This window comes from Nycticebus coucang, chromosome 5 (assembly GCF_027406575.1).
Source record: "Nycticebus coucang isolate mNycCou1 chromosome 5, mNycCou1.pri, whole genome shotgun sequence".
Classification (NCBI taxonomy): Eukaryota; Metazoa; Chordata; class Mammalia; order Primates; family Lorisidae; genus Nycticebus; species Nycticebus coucang.
The window spans coordinates 139,885,856-139,906,267 of record NC_069784.1 but is presented as its reverse complement, the minus strand read 5'-3'; the positions used below and the strand labels follow the sequence as shown (position 1 = coordinate 139,906,267).

Genomic DNA, 20,412 nt, shown 5'->3' with positions numbered 1-20,412 from the left:
TACAAAATGGCTCATTTTAATCTTCCTAAATCTTTGCAAAATTCAAGCTTTAATTTTTACCTTATTCCTTATTCCCAGCATCTATCTACAGATTAACATTAGTTTAAATTTTATTAATTTGTACATATGCATAGTATATATTGAGACAGCCACATAATATAATTTTAAACTAGATGAGAAAATCTGAGAAGGGAATTTACAGACTGTCCCACATTGCATGGTTTTCTTGGCAGCCAAACCCACTCAGTCGTGGACACCTGTGCTGCTATTGCATGGAGGGTGCTGGGCACAGGTGACAGAGAGCCCTTTTCAGGTGGACTGACTAAGCTATTGCTGCCCTTGGGGCTCCTTCTTGTTCTTAACTGTTCTGTTTGTACACGGGAGCTGTTCTTGGCACTAAAGACTTGTTGTGTCATCAAATGTGACATCATGTCATCTTATGTGAGGAGCACAAGGAAACCTGCCATGAGATTGTAGTGCTTATGGTTATTTGCTGTGACACAAATTTAACACAACTGATTGTGGGCTTCAGGGGCCAGAGATCAGCCCTGCTGGATTCCCATTTACTACAACCCCCCATCTGAGCTGCTTTTGTCTCTGGCCCATTTTCTCATCTGTAATCTGAGGGAACTGAACTCAATTGAGTCTGGGGTCCAGTGGACTAGAGAACACTGTATGTTTTATAAAAAATCCAGGGAAGGGGCGGTGCCTGTGGCTCAAAGGGGTAGGACGCTGGCCCCATATGCCGGAGGTGGTGGGTTCAAACCCAACCCCGGCCAGAAACTGCAAAACAAACACAAACAAACAAAAAAACTCAGGGAAGTCTTGATGATACCAGAGTCCTTCTGGGATATTTTGGGTGGTGTAATTGACCTGTGCATGTGCATGCCAACTGGAAACCTGCAGAATCTGGCATGAGGAAGCAGCGTGCAGCGTTTCCTGAATTGGGTTTAGCATTCCAGCGTTGCTTTCAACTGGGTGACAATAGCCTAGGGGACAAGGTGGGAAAATGGAGAGAAGATGAGTGGGGCTTCTCATACCCCAGCCGCAGAGCTGTCGGTCCATGTTATTCGTGTTCTTTTGGAGGAATAAACAGGATTTTTCTTTCTGGTGTGTCATCATGCATCAGAGAAAGGGGAAGGCTTTTTTTGAAACAATGCAGAGAAACATGATTCCTGGAGACTTACTGGATAACGACCTTATGGCTACAAGGTTAGAAGACAAAACTGGGAATGGTGGTGATGACCACTGCCCCATTTGAGTGTGTGCTGCAGGGCAGCCTGTCCCCATGGCTGTGCAGGCATCACTCCACAGAATTCCCACCACGTCTCCAGGCAGCAGTCCTGTTAGGTCCCTGACTGCACCTGGAGGGAGCCGAGGCCCAGGTTAAGCACTTGGCCCTGAGCCATTCAGCATGAGTGAAGACTGGGCTGGCTTCTGTCTAAACCGTGCACACAGAGCACACGGGCCTTCACTCCCTCTGGTGTTTTATGCTCCTGGCATTAACTCTGGACTATGATTTTATTCAGTTCGAATGGGAATGGTCACATACACCTTTGCTTTCACGCCGTACTTTGCCTTAACTACCTCAGGCTTTTAGCTTCATGTAAACCCGCCCTCCTCCACCTTGCTCTTCAGGAGGCTGTGTGCATCACACTTCCCTGATTTGGTAATTTATGACTTTGGATGAGACCACTCAGTGCTCAACTTACCACCTGTTGTATGCAGGCACCTTCTCTGGCAGGAGGCATTATAGATTCAAAAGAAAATTCAGGGGGAAAGGGACATGCTGCAGTTCCCAAGTCCTACCTGGTCAGCTCTGTGCGCAGATGCAAGTCTGAGGCTGCAGAACACTCAGTGTTAACTACGTTTACTGTATATCTCTGTCCCCAGATCACTGAGGAGGATGTTAACCTGGATGCAGAGCCCACTTCGGAGGACACTGCGGAAGAAGTAACTATTCCTCTTTTATTACCACCTGACTATTGGGGGAGATTGGGCCTGGAAGGTGGAGTTGGGCAGTGGAAGTTTGAAATTAATGGTCTGTGAGTGGTTGTTTTAGTGAAATATGAGTAACACACATATGCACACACACATAATATACTTGATAATTTCCCTTCAAAGGAATACCTAGAATATGGGAAGAAAAACTGTAAGCTGAGAAAAACTTCCACATGTGTGGCTTTTAGGGGGTGGTAGATTGTCCACACCCACTGGGCCATGAAGACCAACCAGTGGGGTGTAGGAGAATGACACACTGTTTCATCTTCTAGATAAAGATACGTTAGGCAGTATCTGAAAATGTCTCATGACAAGTGGAGCACGTTAGGCAGTGTCTGAATATGTCTCGTGATGAGTTGAGCAGAGCTGGGGAGAAGTGTGGGTCCCTTGTGTGAGGAAGGGGCCTCTCTGGCAGGGTGAGGGAAGGCGCAGGTGTGGGTGGTAGCCGAGAGGCCGTGGGAAGAGGAGCAGGGGACTGGACAAGGAGGGCGGGGATGGGTATTGCTGACGAGACAGGGTCGGAGGTGGCAATAATCTGGGGAAGGAGGAAGGGTTCTGGCTGTCACTGGCCCCATGCCATGTGGGAGCGTGTTCCTGACCCAGGACACAGAGGCTGACTTAGACTTTGATGAAGTAGGAATGTCCCAGCTACAGTGGTGCCCTAGGGCAGAGTTGGTAACAAAAAGCAATGTATTGGGGGAGATTCTGGACGTGAAAGAGCTGGCCTAGCATGCTGAACTAAGGAGGTCAGGGGTGCTGGTTAGATGATGATGTATTTCTGATGCTGACTAAGGGGATTCTCCCTGTTGCCAGGGAACATTGACTTGGCCATTTACAACACTCAGCATTCTGAGTGGCTCAGCCGCACACCACCTGGAACCATAAAAGTTATAAAACTTGTAACTCTGTTGACCTTCATAAAACAGCTGGGAGGTATCACAGACTGAGAGGGGGCTAGATCACTGAACATTTCTGAGGTTACAAATTGCTCAGATGCTGAAAACTCATTCACTATCATGTCAACCTATGTGCACCAATGCAAGATGGGAGTCCAGAGTCTCTGGGTCGGAGGGCGTCAGGGTGGCGTTGAGCTGCCTCATCCGCCTCCTTTCTGCTCTGCACTGCTGCAGATCTGGGCATCTGGAGGGCAGCTTTCTCCCAGCTGTGCGGTGATCTCACTGCTTTCTCCAACAAAACATTGGCTAGAAACTGGTGTTCTCTGGGAGTGAGAGGTGTAGGCTGCTTTTGCTTGTTCTACAGTAGTCAAAAGGTAAGGAGACAGGTGACTCGATGGCTTTCTTGGAAAGATGGATGCTCAGTTCCGTACTTGCAAAGTAGCAGGGCAGGAAGGAGGAGGGTGCCCTAGGGTCTGGGAGAAAGCAGGCCTGGCTGTCATCGTTAACACTTCCTTGCCAGGCATACTCTGATTTCTAGGGGAACCTCAGTGTGTTCACTGCAGGCAGATTAATTTAGCAGTTGGCTTCAGCAGCACTAAGACCTCACAGGGCAATAAACCATTCCTTTTGACAGGCCCACACTGAGCAGCAGGCTTAACACTATGTCCTGGGCCATGCGGGCTGCTGTCAGAGAATTCCAGAGCCTGGGCAGCTTAGAAACAGCAGAGATTTTTTTCTCACAGTTCTGGAGCCTGGAAGGCCAAGGTTGGGGCACTCACAGACCAGGTGGCTGGTTGAGGGCATGTTTCCTGGTTCCTGGGCAGTTGTCTTCTTGCTGAGTCCTCACATGGTGAAGGATGAGGGAGCTCCTGAACATCCCTTTGATGATATAAGGGCCCTAATTCCATTTATGAGGCGCCACCCAGTTGACCTGTTCATCTCCCACAGGCTCTGCCTCCATGTGGTTAGAATTTTAGCATATGAGTTTGGGGTATTCAAATATTCAGGGTGCAGCACATGATATGCTCTAAAGTACTCACGTAGTAAGTGAGAGCCCTTTTCTGTGAGCAGTGCTCAGCTGCTAAGCCTGCCTCCTTTGAAGTTGTCTTGGCCTCAATATTTTGATGGAAAACTCAATGGGAATCTGTTACCAGAATGCAATAAAAACAACTGCCCTCTTTAAAAGTTATTTCTGACAATGGGATATGAGGCAGAGGAAATTACTACTGGTCCTGATGTTTACCATGTCTGGATGAAAATCAGTATGGCTTTGCTTCTTAGTCAATGAAAGAATTCCAGACAAGTCACAGGGGTGTTGCAGGGCCATAATATTGATATTTAGATAGATTTGTGATGTTTGTGTGAATAATGAAACAATACTGGAGAAAATCTCTTTTTTTGAATAGATGATGCTGAACCACGACATGCCCGGCTGAACACCATGTGTGTTCTGGGCTGTCGTCTGATTGTGGTAGAGATAAGCTTTCCTTCTTCCGTCTTGGCCTCCAGAGTGGCAAAGAGCAGAGTGTTCTGTTAGTGAAGGGTTTATGGCTCAGATCACAGAGGGAATTTGTTGGCAACTGAACTGAGTATAAAATGTCGCACACCTTCTGCCGTGCTGGACATGTGTGATAATTAGAAAGTCACCTTTATTCAGGAAAAAAGTCATTCAAATTAACAATGTTTTTCTCATTCATTTATTCAAATAAGACTATTTATTAACTTCATGTTCAACATTGAAGAATAAAAAGGTAATTAAGTTTTGTCTTGGAAGAGTTGGGGAGGGGATATTGTGATTACTTTAATTGACATAAATGTTTTTGTGAAATATTATCTTCTTACATAATTTTTAAAGTAAAGAAAACATTGGGATAATCATGTAAAAATATCCTGATAGGTTATTCTTGTCCAGTTGTATACCATGTTTCTGTCAAATTTCTAACGAAAAACTCTGCTGAAGGCCCCGGGTACAGACTGTAAGACGGGGTCAGCCTCTGACCTCTAGCGGTAATGAGGTTGCCTTGTCACGGAGAGAACACGTCCTCTCTTGGGAAGCTGGTGTCAACGTGGGGAATTTGTGTTATAGATTCACAGGCCTGGTGGGCCTTGAGTTTCAATTCCCTGGATACATCAGAGCAGGTATTCTTTATATTCTGAACAGCATAAACAACAGACATCAGCAGATTCCTAGGAAATCCCTCTTTAAGGGATTATTTGAAGGGTTTAGTATAGCGACTTCACAGTCATGGAGGAAAAGACTGGAATAAAAATGTGTTCTGTGAACATATGAGGTGCCTGCTCTGTGGTGCTCCAGGGCCCCCTGCTTCCGGCTTCCCTTTTGCAGGTTGGGCACGGGAAGCAGGTGGATACCAGGGAAGGGAGGTGGAAGGCAGAGAGGAAAAGCGTGGCTTGGTCAGATGCTGCCTGCAGGGTCCAGAGGTGACTGCTGCCTCACTGTCTGGGAAACCCCTCTTGGAGTTTGCGCTGAGAGGACTGGGCAGACCTCACACTCAAGAGACTTGTACACCAACGTATGCCTGTTCCGTCAGCTGTGTGGGGTGGGAGGTGACGGGCTGCAGAGTGGCCTCGGTGCCCATCACAGGACTCCTGAGCCCCATTCCCACCGCCTGGCTGCTGCATCTCCTGAGAGTTGAGCACACCAAACTCCTGGTCTCTGTGCTGTCTTGTGATCCTTGGTCCCTGTATACTGTTAGAAACGTAGGAGACTTTAAGGTGAGCTGTCATTTCACAGAGTAACCCACAAAATATATTAGAACTTGTCTATGTTTTCTAAAGGGTCGTGAGTGTTAGTCTGAGACCATTTTCTTATCTGGTTAGCTCTAGAAAACCAGATGCAGAGACACTGCCACCAGCACTGGTGACCACTGGGTGTTTCCCATTTCTCTCTCTGTGCTGTTCGCAGCAGGAAAAGCACCTGCAGGTGTGTGGTGGGGGTGACACTTCTTGTCCTTGGCCACCAAGGGGACTGCTGGGGTTTTGCTAGGGTTCCAGACAACAGATGACAATTTCAACAGTCTCTGTGAGCCAGGGAGGGGCTGAATGTGCAGCAGCAGCTAGAGGGTCAAGGAGGGACCCTCGAGCCTGGGCACGGCCCCTCTTCAGGGTGCTGGGAGGGTTGTGGGCAGCTCATGGGTGAGCCTGGGCCCTGTCACCATGGCCTCCTCCTGTGACCAGCTTGCACGATGCCTGCGTGGCTGCGGCTTGTACCCCTTGATGGCTCTCCTTGCTTGGGGAGAGAGGTAGAGAGGAAACCCAGGATGCTTGAAGGACAGTAGCAGCCCAGGAGCATTGTCAGGGCCTGTCATGGTACCAGAGGAACGTTACCCAGGTCAGGCTGAGCCACATATCACCTCTCCTGGCTCTGGGACCTAGGCGTTGTTCTTCTTATGGAAGAAAAGAGGGAAGGAAGAGAGGAGGGTGCAGGGGGAAGGGAGGCGGGGAGGGAGGAGGGAGGACAGACGCCCTAAACTGCTCTGAATAGAAATGAGACAAGATGAACAATGGAGCCCAGGAACTATAATAATAAAGCAATTAAAAGCAATGCAATTACAGTTTAAAAGAGATGGTTAATAGTTTTGAAAGAAGATTGATAAAACAATCTTCTGAGCCCTGCCCATTTTCTCATGAATCTGTCTTCTGTTGCGTCTCTAAAGCTGGAGTTACATAAGTCCCAGGGATGGTTTCCATCCATTTGCATTTCTGTTTCTTATTGCTTTTCTGGCCAGCAAATAAGAATCACTTTTAATCCTTCCAGAAATTCTAGAAAAGGGGTAGCATAAACATAATGCCTTTGGGGAAAGGGTGGTGTGGCCAACCCATCTGTGTTTAGTGCATCGTGGGTGGGTGGCAGTCACACTGGCTCTGCAAAACGTTAGCATTTACTGAGCAAAGATGAAGGGAAATGTATTGAGCTTGTGTAGAAAATTAGTACAGCTTATCCTTCGAGTGTAAGTGGTCATTATTTGCAAGAATGCCAAAGACAAGAAGCCCGGCCTTGTCACCTGCAGACCTGTGTCCTCTGGTCACTCCCATCTCACTTGAGTGTGTGTCACTTGTCACTCCTAGGCTCATGAAGGTGGTTCACAACTCTCTTCAGTTTCTGAGAACCTCATTTTTCTGTGTCTGTGAGGCAGTCAGCAGCTGCAGGTTCCTGAGTGAGTCCTGCCTGAAATAAAAGGACCCCTCAGTCAGCATGCACAGTGCCTTGTCCGTGGGCTGTGGTTGGAGGGCAGGTCTGGGGCCCAGGGCACAGATGGCTCGGATGGGGACCCCAGTGGGAGGATGAGAAACAGCAGCACTCAGCTGCGGCCTGTTGCAGGGCCCTGAGGAGTGACCGGTTTCACTGTAGCCTTCCGGGCAGAGCACAGCCCACCCTGTGATTTTATGGATGGTCTCCAAGGGAAGTGGTTCCCACCCCATCCCAGCCAGCAATCTCCTTGTGTGTCAAAATCATGAAGTGAAACTCCGAGTCAGAGCGGTGTGTTCCTCGCACTATGGTGCACAGACCGCAGTGGGAGGGAGCTGAGATGAAGTCCGGGCATTGTGAGGCCTCCGGTGTTTGAGCCCCAGAGGAACCAGGTGTAGCTGTCCTCTGCCTGCGTGGAAATGGAGCTCTGCCTGTCGTGTTCCTCTGTTGCCCGTCATCTCACAGCCCTCCTAACCCGGTGGGGGTGGCGGTCTGTCTGTTCCTTCCGTTTTATAGGTGGCGAAATGAAGGCATCAGATACTATGTATGATGTGATTTGTTAAGGACAGCAGAGAACCAGTAGAGAGGAAATGTCAGACAAAAGCAGTTTCTACAGACACGTTTTCTCTTCCTGGGTCACTGGTCTCTTCTGCACCTGACGCTGGGGCAGATCACGGCTGCTGGAGCCAGGCCTGGGCCACCCACGGTGGCTCAGTCCCTTCCTCTGCTGGGCCTTGGCAGGCTGTAGCCACGTCTGCTACACGGTGGGGGCCCCTGGCCACTGGCACCTCTTTTCCTGCCCACACCAGGGACAGCCCCTCAGCAGCCATGAGCCCTCAGCTGGTTCCCAGCTGAGCTCTCCTAGGCAGGGGGTGGGCTCAGATCTGTGCCCCGCCTGCCAGCTTTGAGGAACTCACAGACCCCGTGTTGGCACTGAGATTCCCTCCCCTGCTCCCTTCAGGATTCTCGCCTCTGTTCAAATCAGAAAAATACAAAAATTGTCTTTTTATGAGTACATAAAAGTACTGGGAGCTTTAGCTAGAGATGCTTTTAAAAATCATACCCATGTGTGCTTTGGCTCATAGCTCAGTCGTAGGTAGGGTATAGTATTGAATTACAAGAATTACAAAAGTTCCTTATATTTTATTAATCCTAAATGGATAATTTAATAAATATGGTAAGGAGATATATACATACGTATGTATATGTAGTTTTTGGCTGAGTAGGTTTTCCTCCATAGATAACCACTGTCAGTGTTGGGTCAGGTGGAAGGCATCAGTCAGAACATTCTATAGCTTTACATCCCTCAGATATTTTGAAGGAATAACAAGGAAAACAAAACCCCCAAAGCACCCTTGTAACATGCGTGCAGCTGAAAGCTGGGTGTGGAGACAGACTTTGCTGTTATGTGAGTCATAACATTCTCAAGGGAACCACTCAAGCATATTCTCCCAGGATGTGGAACCAAAACACCCCGCGGAGCCCACGCATGCTGCGTGACCGCCAGCACCGAGAGGGAGGCACCTGCCCTCCACCTGTCTCCCACGGAGGCCTGCACGGGCACACTGGTGACAAGCTGGAGCTCCCTTGGTCCCTTAAGCCCAAGTGTCACCATCTGCCTCATGTAGAATGAGTGCAGCAAATGGCATGTGACTCACAAGCAGAGACCATGAGTAGTGAGGAAACAGTTCTACAGACGTTTACTGGTTTGCAGGCCTGCACCAGCAGACAGTGTGTGACGCACCAGGAGCAGAAGTGGGAATGAGGCAGCTCCTGCTCCTTAGGGAGTCACAGTCTATGTGGGGTTTTAATCAGATGAAGGCATATTTCCAGATCAATAGGGTCGGCATAACAGGGTGATTTCTCAGTTTCAGTCTTAAAATGATGAAAAGTGTCGGGCAGCAGGGGCCAGTGGTATTGGACACCTCAGCTCTGAACTGCATGCCTGGTTCAAGGTGCTGGTCTCTCCTGCTTTCTTTCTGTTTTTCCAGGAGATATCTTCATAGGACAGCCATTTGCCTGGCACTGAGCTAGGTGTCAGCTATTCAGTGACACAGGAGACACAGAAGTTCCACCAATGTCGACCTTATATTTTAGTGTTCTCGAAAGTGAATGACCACCTGAAGATCATTCTATGTGGTGGGAAGTGTGGTGGGAAGTGCGGTAGGAAGTGCTGTGGCAAGTGTGGTGGGAAGTGCTATGGGAAGTGTGGTGGGAAGTGGTAAGGAATGCTGTGGGAAGTGTGGTGGGAAGTGGTAGGGAGTGCTGTGGGAAGTGTGGTGGGAAGTGCTATGGGAAGTGTGGTGGGAAGTGGTAAGGAATGCTGTGGGAAGTGTGGTGGGAAGTGGTAAGGAATGCTGTGGGAAGTGTGGTGGGAAGTGGTAAGGAATGCTGTGGGAAGTGTGGTGGGAAGTGGTAAGGAATGCTGTGGGAAGTGTGGTGGGAAGTGGTAGGGAATGCTGTGGGAAGTGTGGTGGGAAGTGGTAAGGAATGCTGTGGGAAGTGTGGTGGGAAGTGGTAGGGAGTGCTGTGGGAAGTGTGGTGGGAAGTGCTATGGGAAGTGTGGTGGGAAGTGGTAAGGAATGCTGTGGGAAGTGTGGTGGGAAGTGGTAAGGAATGCTGTGGGAAGTGTGGTGGGAAGTGCTGTGGGAAGTGTGGTGGGAAGTGGTAAGGAATGCTGTGGGAAGTGTGGTGGGAAGTGGTAAGGAATGCTGTGGGAAGTGTGGTGGGAAGTGGTAGGGAAGCTGTGGGCAGTGTGGTGGGAAGTGGTAGGGAGTGCTGTGGGAAGTGTGGTGGGAAGTGCTATGGGAAGTGTGGTGGGAAGTGGTAAGGAATGCTGTGGGAAGTGTGGTGGGAAGTGGTAGGGAATGCTGTGGGAAGTGTGGTGGGAAGTGGTAAGGAATGCTGTGGGAAGTGTGGTGGGAAGTGGTAGGGAATGCTGTGGGAAGTGTGGTGGGAAGTGGTAAGGAATGCTGTGGGAAGTGTGGTGGGAAGTGGTAGGGAGTGCTGTGGGAAGTGTGGTGGGAAGTGCTATGGGAAGTGTGGTGGGAAGTGGTAAGGAATGCTGTGGGAAGTGTGGTGGGAAGTGGTAGGGAATGCTGTGGGAAGTGTGGTGGGAAGTGGTAAGGAATGCTGTGGGAAGTGTGGTGGGAAGTGGTAGGGAATGCTGTGGGAAGTGTGGTGGGAAGTGGTAAGGAATGCTGTGGGAAGTGTGGTGGGAAGTGGTAGGGAGTGCTGTGGGAAGTGTGGTGGGAAGTGGTAAGGAATGCTGTGGGAAGTGTGGTGGGAAGTGGTAGGGAATGCTGTGGGAAGTGTGGTGGGAAGTGGTAGGGAGTGCTGTGGGAAGTGTGGTGGGAAGTGCTATGGGAAGTGTGGTGGGAAGTGGTAAGGAATGCTGTGGGAAGTGTGGTGGGAAGTGGTAGGGAGTGCTGTGGGAAGTGTGGTGGGAAGTGGTAAGGAATGCTGTGGGAAGTGTGGTGGGAAGTGGTAGGGAATGCTGTGGGAAGTGTGGTGGGAAGTGGTAAGGAATGCTGTGGGAAGTGTGGGAAGTGGTAGGGAATGCTGTGGGAAGTGTGGTGGGAAGTGGTAGGGAATGCTGTGGGAAGTGCTATGGGAAGTGCGGTAGGAAGTGCTGTGGCAAGTGTGGTGGGAAGTGGTAGGGAGTGCTGTGGGAAGTGTGGTGGGAAGTGCTGTGGGAAGTGTGGTGGGAAGTGGTAAGGAATGCTGTGGGAAGTGTGGTGGGAAGTGGTAGGGAGTGCTGTGGGAAGTGTGGTGGGAAGTGGTAAGGAATGCTGTGGGAAGTGTGGTGGGAAGTGGTAGGGAATGCTGTGGGAAGTGTGGTGGGAAGTGGTAGGGAATGCTGTGGGAAGTGCTATGGGAAGTGCGGTAGGAAGTGCTGTGGCAAGTGTGGTGGGAAGTGGTAGGGAGTGCTGTGGGAAGTGTGGTGGGAAGTGCTGTGGGAAGTGTGGTGGGAAGTGGTAAGGAATGCTGTGGGAAGTGTGGTGGGAAGTGGTAGGGAATGCTGTGGGAAGTGCTATGGGAATTGCGGTAGGAAGTGCTGTGGCAAGTGTGGTGGGAAGTGGTAAGGAATGCTGTGGGAAGTGCGGTAGGAAGTGCTATGGGAAGTGTGGTGGGAAGTGGTAGGGAATGCTGTGGGAAGTGTGGTGGGAAGTGGTAAGGAATGCTGTGGGAAGTGTGGTGGGAAGTGGTAGGGAATGCTGTGGGAAGTGGTAAGGAATGCTGTGGGAAGTGTGGTGGGAAGTGCTATGGGAAGTGGTAGGGAGTGCTGTGGGAAGTGTGTTAGGAAGTGCTGTGGGAAGTGGTAGGGAGTGCTGTGGGAAGTGCAGTGGGAAGTGTAGGAAGTTCAGTGGGAAGTGTGGTAGGAAGTGCTGTGGGAAGTGGTAGGAAGTGCTGTGGGAAGTGCAGTGGGAAGTGTGGTGGGAAGTGCTGTGGGAAGTATGGTGGGAAGTGCTGTGGGAAGTATGGTGGGAAGTGCTGGGAAGTATGGTGGGAAGTGCTGTGGGAAGTATGTTGGGAAGTGCTGGGAAGTATGGTGGGAAGTGCTGGGAAGTATGGTGGGAAGTGCTGTGGGAAGTATGGTGGGAAGTGCTGGGAAATATGGTGGGAAGTGCTGGGAAGTATGGTGGGAAGTGCTGTGAAGTGCTGTGGGAAGTGTGGTGGGAAGTGCTGTGGGAAGTATGGTGGGAAGTGCTGTGAAGTGCTGTGGGAAGTGTGGTGGGAAGTGCTGTGGGAAGTATGGTGGGAAGTGCTGGGAAGTATGGTGGGAAGTGCTGTGAAGTGTTGTGGGAAGTGTGGTGGGAAGTGCTGTGGGAAGTGTGGTGGGAAGTGCTGTGGTTGCCTTAGGCCTCCCCCATGCACTAGGCCCAAACACTGTGACTTGAAGGGTGAGAAGAAACCAACCCCCAAAGACTGGAGGGCAGGGAGGGCGAAGGGTTCACGGCAGAGGGGTCAGCCTGGCAGGTGGCCGCCAGTGAGGTGTGTAGCAGGAACAGCTGATGGTCTGGTGCTGGCCAGGCTGGCGTGAGACGGGGTAGGGGAGAAAGCGTGACAAGGGACCAGAGACCAGATAAGGTCTTGGCTTTTATTCCAGTTTTCCTGAGAAGCCTTGGAGGGTTCCAAGCAGAAAAGCAATAGTCTCATTAATATTTTTTAAGAAAAGTGACTCTGGCTTTTGGGTTAAGAAGCATGAGGTGTGTGGTAGAAAGGTCAAGTTCTAGGACTGGGCGGTGGGTTCCCACAGGGTCCAGGCAGCAGGTGGTGGGGTTGGGCACCGTGCCCACAGTGGAGACCTCATACTACCTGTCAGGGGTCGGACTTGCCTCTGACATCCACCTGGAGCGGGATGCTAGGGCCACTGTATGACGTGCCACATGCCAGGCTGCTTATGGCAGAGTCAAGCCTCCCGCCATGGCAAGGTCACAATCTGAGCTCCAGGCGTCAGCAGGCTGGTTCCTTGACAACTCTGGGGGGACCTCTCCCTGGCCCCAACCTTTACTCTGGCGCTTCCTGGCTTATAGAAGTGTCTTCTGATCTCTACCTCCATCTCCATAGTGTCTGGTGTTTTCTCAGAGCACCAGTTATAGTAGTCACAGCCACGCTTGCAGCTTCCATCCATGCCATGCCTGCAGTGACCCTGTGTCCAAAGAAGGCCATATTCTGAGGAGCTGGGGTTCAAGCCTTCAGCTACCATTTGGGAGCACACCATGCTTGGGCAATGTTATCTTGTTGGCGTTCGTGACTAAGGTACACATCTCTGCCAGAGACCCTGCCTTTGCAGGCAGGAGCCCAAATCCATGAACCGCACGTGACCCAACTCTCACTGAGAGTTCTGCTCCGACCCTGCCCAGAGTGTACAGAGGGCCCTCCAGCCCCACTCTGCCCAGCACTTGTTTCTTCTCAAGAGCTGCCGGTTCACTCTCAAGACTTATCTAAGGCCACCAGAAGCACAGTGACTCTTAGGAAAGACCCGAGGCCACCACAAACTCCTGGCCATGGGAGTGACCGGTTTGGGATGAGAGAACACTTTGGGGGTGATTTTGCATCAGACCATCGTCTCTCCCTACACAAGCCTCACCCTGCCCAGTCCCTAGTCCCTCAGAGGATGGCCATGTGTGTTAGTAGCTTTGCCAAGTGGAAAGGAAGAGGCACAGGCCCATTTCTGTGCCGTTAGGCCCATCTCACTGTCTCTTCTTGGCATCAGCACACAGAGAGCAGGTCCTTTCCTGACCCCACCAGTCCAGCCCTGCACCCCGCCACCCCCGCCACCTCGCCCTCCTGGGAGGCCAGTGCAGTGCCTGCTCTTCCAGACATGTTGCAAAAGCCGCCGCCTCAGACCTGCTTATTTTCGGGGTTTGTTTCCTCTCAATTCATTTTTCTTTCTTGTGTTCTCACCTAGCCTTCCTATATCTTCAAAGCCCCTCACAGTGTCCTCTGACACTTTTCCTCAGCCCCTCATCTCCAGCCAGCCTTCAGAAAGAGTTTGTGACAGTGTTACAGAGCAGCGTCTATCATTGACTTCCAAATCATTCCTTCTGCCACACAAGTGGCACCACAGCATTTTCATGTAATACTAAGTTTATTGCTTGTGTACAGATATCTTGCTATTTACAGACCATAGTAGTTTTATTCAATAGTTGAGTGATAGATCATCTATTAGAGGGATAGGGTTTTTGTGGTTAATATTTTTTGCTAAAGTATTTTTAGGTGAAGTATACAAACCATAAAATGTTTTACTCATAAATATTTCAATGTGCCTCTTTCAAAAATAAGAATACTTCTCTGCACGAGGATGTTGCTGTTATCACTGACAGGCTGACATTTTCATTCCTGCCTCCCCCAAAACCTTTGAGTTAGGGAGGTCAAAAGCACTTCACTTTATAAGTTAAAAGCCATCCACCCTTCTCCCATGTTATTTTACTTGAAAAAAAAAAATCAATGATAGCTAAGTTGTACTTCTGTTGGACGGGGCATTGATTCCTAACGTTTAATTTCAGCAAATGCCACAGATGCTATTTCCAAAAGGGGGCTGTGAGCATCTGAGAGCTCAGTCTGAGACTCCAGTGCTCCCTGCTCTCCCAGGAGGGAGTTTCAGCCTCTGACCCAGGGCTGTGCCAACCGGCCCTCACTCATGCACAGAGTCAGCATTATCCTTGCGTGTAGGATAGACGCACACAGTAATAGAGTAAAAACTGGCTCCTAAGCTAATTGTGAATTACAAAAATATCTGCTTCTTAATTTCCATTTCTCACGTGAAGGCTTTATTTTAATTCTGTAAGAAAAGATATTTGGATAAATTACGCAAACAATTTACAGCTACAACAACATAAAACTTGGGCATTTCTGGTCTGCTTCAAATGTAGAAAGCCACATGAATGTTGATAACAAGGAAAAAGCGTCCAATAATTGTCAAAATCATACTTTTTCTTGAACGTATGAGTGAGCAAGACACCAGGTGAACTGTGTCCTAAAGAGTTTTTATGAGGAGCCCTGGGTCATGCAGCAGATGTGACCACCATCAGAGAGGGGAAGAGGGAAGTGGCGGGTGTGGCTCACACTCTCGCAGCAGCCAGACACAGCTGTTCCCCTCACTGCCAAGCCCCCTCCCTGGACCTGCCCACAGAGGCAGGGCAGGGCTGTGGGAGCCCCGCGCTGCATCACAGGAGCCTACCTAGCTCCCAAATCTTCTCTGTCTTGATGCAGCACCCTCAGCCACTGGGAGGGGAGGATGGTCATGTGCGGAGGCCTTGATGCTGAAGCAGGTGGGCTGGGAGGGCCAGGACCCCTCCCTGCTCCAGTTGCAAACCACAGCTACTGCTGGGCTGGGAGTCCTGCCCCAGATGAAATAAACAGGATTGGTGTGTGGGATGCAGGGAGCTTACCCACCCCCAACAATTACAGAGGGGCAGGTGGCTGCACCAAGGCCTAGGTCTCAGGGCCTCCTCTCAGATGGGTTGGACAGGAGGCCTTAGAGCCGCACAGTAAGAGGCATGGACACTGCCATCTTTCCTCAGGGCTGTGGCCGTATCAGCAGCACCTGCTGCAAGTGCAGATGGGGGTGCTGGAAAGCTCTCTGGCACCCCAAGTCCCACAGTGACCACAGTACGACATTGGAAGAATTTGAGGACTTCAGTACAATGACAGCAGTGTAACAACAACAAAACCCAAAGCCATGTCAGCTACTCACTGGATAAACTCAGCTCTAAGGGACAAGAGGGGGGCTGGCCAACTTTGGGTGTGAGTCTCCAACGTGATACCCGGCTTCTGATAAAGGATGAAAAGACACACGCCAAAACAAGCAAAAGGAAAACACAAAAACACAGCCCACGTGTTGCCAAGACTGACCAGGACACAAGAACCAACAGATTGGACTTTAAAGTAACTATAATTATTATGGTAAAAGAGCTAATGGAAAAGGTGAACAATGTGTACAAGCAGATATTGAATTTCAGCAAAGAGAGGAAAACTATACAGGTAAGTCAAATGGATGTATTCTTAAGCGAGTTTATTAATGTATTAGAAATAGCAGTGGAAAAAATCAGAGAACTAAAAAGAAGATAAATAGAAAATATTCAAACTGTATAGTCTTATATTTATTAAAGATATTGAATTGCAGTTAAAAACTTTCCACAACAAAGATTTCAAGACTAGTTGGATTCACTAGTGAATTCCATCAAACACTTACTGAAGAAATAGTACCAATTCTATACAGATGTGCCAGGTAGAAGAGGAGAGGGCACTTCCCTACTCATTTCATGAGGCCAGAATGACCCCGATGCTAAAACCAAAACCAGGCAAAGAAATACAAGAAAAAAAAAAACCCCAACAGAATAGAACAATATTTCTGATGAACATATACATAAAAAAACCTTAAGAAAATATTAGCAAGTTGAATCCAGCAATGTATAAAAGGAGTAACACACCATAACGAAGTAAAAATTATCCCAAGGGTGCAAATTTTGTTTAACATTTGAAAATAAATTGATATAATTTACCATATTAACAGACTATAAAGAGAAAAACAGGCTCGGCGCCTGTACTCAGTGAGTAGGATGCCTGCCACGTTCCTCGAGGCTGGTGGGTACAAGCCCAGCCCAGGCCTGCTAAACAGCAATGACAATTGCAATCAAAAAATAGCCAGGTGTTGTGGCGGGCCCCTGTAGTCCTAGCTACTTGGGAGGCTGAGGCAAGAGAATTGCTTAAGCCCAAGAGTTTGAGGTTGCTGTGAGCTGTGATGTTATGACACTCTACTGAGGGCAACAGCTTGAGACACTGTCTCAAAAAAAAAAGAGAGAGAGAGAAACATCTGATTGTCTCAATATAAGCATAAAATCACTTGGCAAAACTTAATCTATTCCTCATAAAAATTTCTCCAAACCATGGATAAAAAGGAATATTTTATGTGACAAAGTGCCTGTACAACATGAGGCTACAGGCGGACACCCAACAGAGAGAGATGGAGTGCTGTTGCCTTCAGATTGAAAACAAGGCAGTGGTGCCCACTTGCCCCACTTCTGTTTATCATTGAACTGAAAATTACTGGTAGTGCCGTAAGGGAAAGTGTAAGTTACAGATTGGAGAGAAAGAAAGGAAATGGCATTTGTTTGCATACAATATGATGATTTACATGGGCAATTCCAAACAATCTACAAAAAAGACTATTAAATCTAATGAGTTTAGCAAGGTTGTAGGATACAAGGCAAAAATGCAAAGTCAGTTGCATACATATAGGTGACAAAAATTGGAAATTGAGATTAAAATGATACATAATAGCTTCCATAAATATGAAAGAGTTAGGGATAAATCTTATAACATACGTGCAAGTTTTGTAGCCTGAAAATTACGAAATACACGTGCTGTAGGAAAACTGTGCTTATTCAAATCCTGCACGTGCTGAAATCCTAGAATACCCTCAGGAGATGGTATTAGGGGACAAATCCCAGGTGAGGATGTCATGAAGGTGGGGCCCTCGTGAATTTGATTAGTGCCCTTATAAAGGAAAACAGCAGTTTTTAAAGGAGAAGATGAGGAGGATATTGTAACTGTTTTGAAATAATTATCCTACAAGAATCAAGAACAAGGGTGACACTGGCCTGAGGTTGGACATGCGTTTGCTTGGCAGATGTCTTGGCAGAAGTATTTCTTGTATGTAAGGCTGCAATGGCCATGGTGCAAGGTTGTGGATTCTGCAAGGTTGTAGATTGTGCAGGGTGGTGCATTGTGGAGGGTCTTCTTCCTTATCAGGCATGCAAGACCGAAAACACCCCACCATGGCCATCCTGGGTTCTGTTTGTCAAATTTTCTTAAAATTAAGTAATCCATTCTAACAACTTCATAGTCTCTGGAGTTTACTCATCCTGTATAACTAAAACTTTGTACCTTTGACCAAAACCACCATTCTACTGTCTGCTTCAGTGTAAAGGTGAGTTTAGAATTTGGCTCTGAGCTCTCCAGAGGTTGTAGTAAACCTGTCAACTTTCAGATGTAAAAAATGAACTGTGCATTAATTTAGAATTTGTTGGAAGGATGAAGGGGAAATATAGAGAAATTTGGTCAGTTACATAATGCACAGCATCTACACATTGAAACATCAGAGCATCCAGAAATCCCGGCCTTTCTTAGCACCGTGGTCTGAGGTTAATATTCCCCTATGTGTCCATGAAGGCTACTGTGAATTGTACAGTAGACAAAGCTCCATAATAAATATAGTATTGAATTTCTTGCATATCCTTCTTGCAGTATCTATAAATGTGACCTGACAATATAATGGCAAAATAGAGGTCAGTGAAAAGAGTTTCATGGGACCCTGAGCAATTTGGGATAAATAGGACCCTGCAATAATTCCAGCTTACTTCCAGGGCCAAGTTTGTAATTTTTAGAAAAGTGCATGGGTTGAAGATTTCCCCAGCAATCATTGAGGAAGGTGATTTGCCCAACTGTAAGAGCCAAATTGCAAAGCTGTCTGCATGTGGGGTAGGGGGATCTTTCTCTGTGCTGTGGGCAGTGAACTTTCTTACCTGATCCTAGGACACGGGCCCAGACTGCTGAGGCCCAAGAGTTAGCTAAATTCTCAGGACATAGGCTGACAAATGCTCTTTTGATTGAGTATATGTACAATGGAATTTAACATTTCAGACATAACTAAGACTTTGGAATAGGAACCATGTATTTCTTCTTTCTCAGAACAAGCAGAAAACCTATCAACTTTCAGATGTAAAAAATAAACTGTGCATTAATTTAGAATTTGTTGGAAGGATGAAGGGGAAATATGGAAAAATATATTGTATGCTATAGTTATTTCAGCTGCTTCATAAAATTTATATCTGTTTTCCTCAGTAAAACTCAAAATACCCATCAACCTAGAAAATTTGCCAAAAGAGAACATCTATTTATGTCCAAAGTGTTTTTTAATGACTCATTGTTGTATTTGCTTTGATTCATTTTCAGACTAATCCAGTTTTCTTTATTTTTTACACATGATTGTTGATGTGAAAGGACGGACCACAGGGTACAGCTACCTGGAAGGATCTGCTCTGTCCTGCTGGTCCGTGGTCTGAATGTTTGTGTCCACCCCAAGGCCATGCTGAAATCCTAACCCTCAGGAGATGGTATTAGGGGATGAGTCCTAGGTGAGGATGTCATGAGGGTGGGGCCCTTGTGAATCCGATTAGTGCCCTTATAAAAGGGCACCTCAGGAGCCCCAGCCCCGTCTATGGTAGATGAGGACCTGGTGAGAACATGCCATCCACAGACCAGGGAGCAGTGCATCACACGTGGGAACTGCCATGCCTTGACCTCAGACTTACAGCCTCCAAAACAATAAGAAATTAGTTTCCATTGCTTATCAGCCACCTAGTCTGTGCTGTTTTGTTGTAGCAGCCCAAACAGAGCAGGACCGTCTGACACATGGGGGATCGATCTGGCTTGGGGTTCACCTCACTCATGGCTTTGTCTAGGAATGAGAGGTCCAAGTTGCCCCTCTTCAACCTAGTTGCCCTCCCTGCACTGTGGCTTGCTTCCTGGAGTCACACCTGCCCTAATGGTCAGCCTTGGTCAGTCCCTGAGCTCATGGGGCCCTTGCCCTGCACCCCGCCCCCACAGAGGGTTCCCCCTTCTCTCCTAAGTACCGCCTGCCACCACAGCTCAGGGTTCTCCATTCATGGGAGAGTCCTCCCTGCCCTTGCTTTGAAATGGATTCCTGGTCACAAGAGCATTGGGCATTGTTTAAGGGGAGTTTGAAGGTCCTTTTTATTCATTTCTGGGAAACACCATTCTAAACTAACCACCATGTGGGTGGAGAGTGAAGGATCTTCTTGCCTCATGAGAGGCCACACAGGAGAGGAAAGTGAGTTGGGCTGAGAGTCGTACAATGGGGCCTGCTAACCAGGGCCTGCTGACAGGGTGAGGACCAAAGTGTGATATTTGAGGGGGGATGGAGTGCTGGACACTGTGGCTGTTACTGTCTTGGTGGGATTTCTCCTCTTCACATAAGGCTCAGACACACACACGCACCCACACATGCACACACAGAAAGGTTCACCTGGGGAAGCTTAGGGATTCAAGTTATTATTATTTTTTTAGATGGAGTCCCTTTGGCCCTGGTAGAGTGTCATGGTGTCATAGCTCACAGAAACCTCAAATTCTTGGGCTCAAGAGATCCTCCTGCCGCAGCCTCCTGAGTAGCTGGGACTATAGGCGCTCACTACAATGCCTGACTGTTTTTAGAAACAAGGTCTCACTCTGGCTCAGGCTGGTCTCGAACTTGTGAGCTCAGGTGATCCACCCACCTCAGCCTCCCAAAGTGCTAGGATTAAAGGCATGAGCCACTGCTCCTGGCCCTAATAGCAAGGGATTTTTGGTCATTGATTCTTTGATAGGTCATGCACAAGACACAGAACTTTCCTTACAGTCTATCCTTTTTCTTTTCTTTTTTTTTTTTTGTAGAGACAGAGTCTCGCTTTATGGCCCTCGGTAGAGTGCCGTGGCATCACACAGCTCACAGGAACCTCCAACTCCTGGGCTTAAGCGATTCTCTTGCCTCAGCCTCCCGAGTAGCTGGGACTACAGGCGCCCGCCACAACGCCTGGCTATTTTTTGGTTGCAGTTCGGCCGGGGCGGGGTTTGAACCCGCCACCCTCGGTATATGGGGCCGGCGCCTTACCGACTGAGCCACAGGCGCCGCCCCAGTCTCTCCTTTTTCTTTGTCATACCCCGGAATGCCATTTCTCAAATGCTGGGGTGAAACTTCTCTGCTGGTAAAGGATTCATAAGAAAGTGCTATCATGTTGTCAA

General features: G+C 48.4%; 1 protein-coding gene across 1 annotated transcript in view; it reads left to right on the top strand.

Moving 5' to 3' along the window:
* The window catches only part of RPS6KA2 (ribosomal protein S6 kinase A2), a 344,820-nt gene that overhangs the window by 1,099 nt on the left and 323,309 nt on the right, over positions 1-20,412 (top strand). The window contains exon 2 of the mRNA XM_053592911.1: positions 1,894-1,953. Coding sequence (XP_053448886.1) covers positions 1,894-1,953 — 60 coding nt within the window. The remainder of the gene's footprint in view (positions 1-1,893; positions 1,954-20,412) is intronic.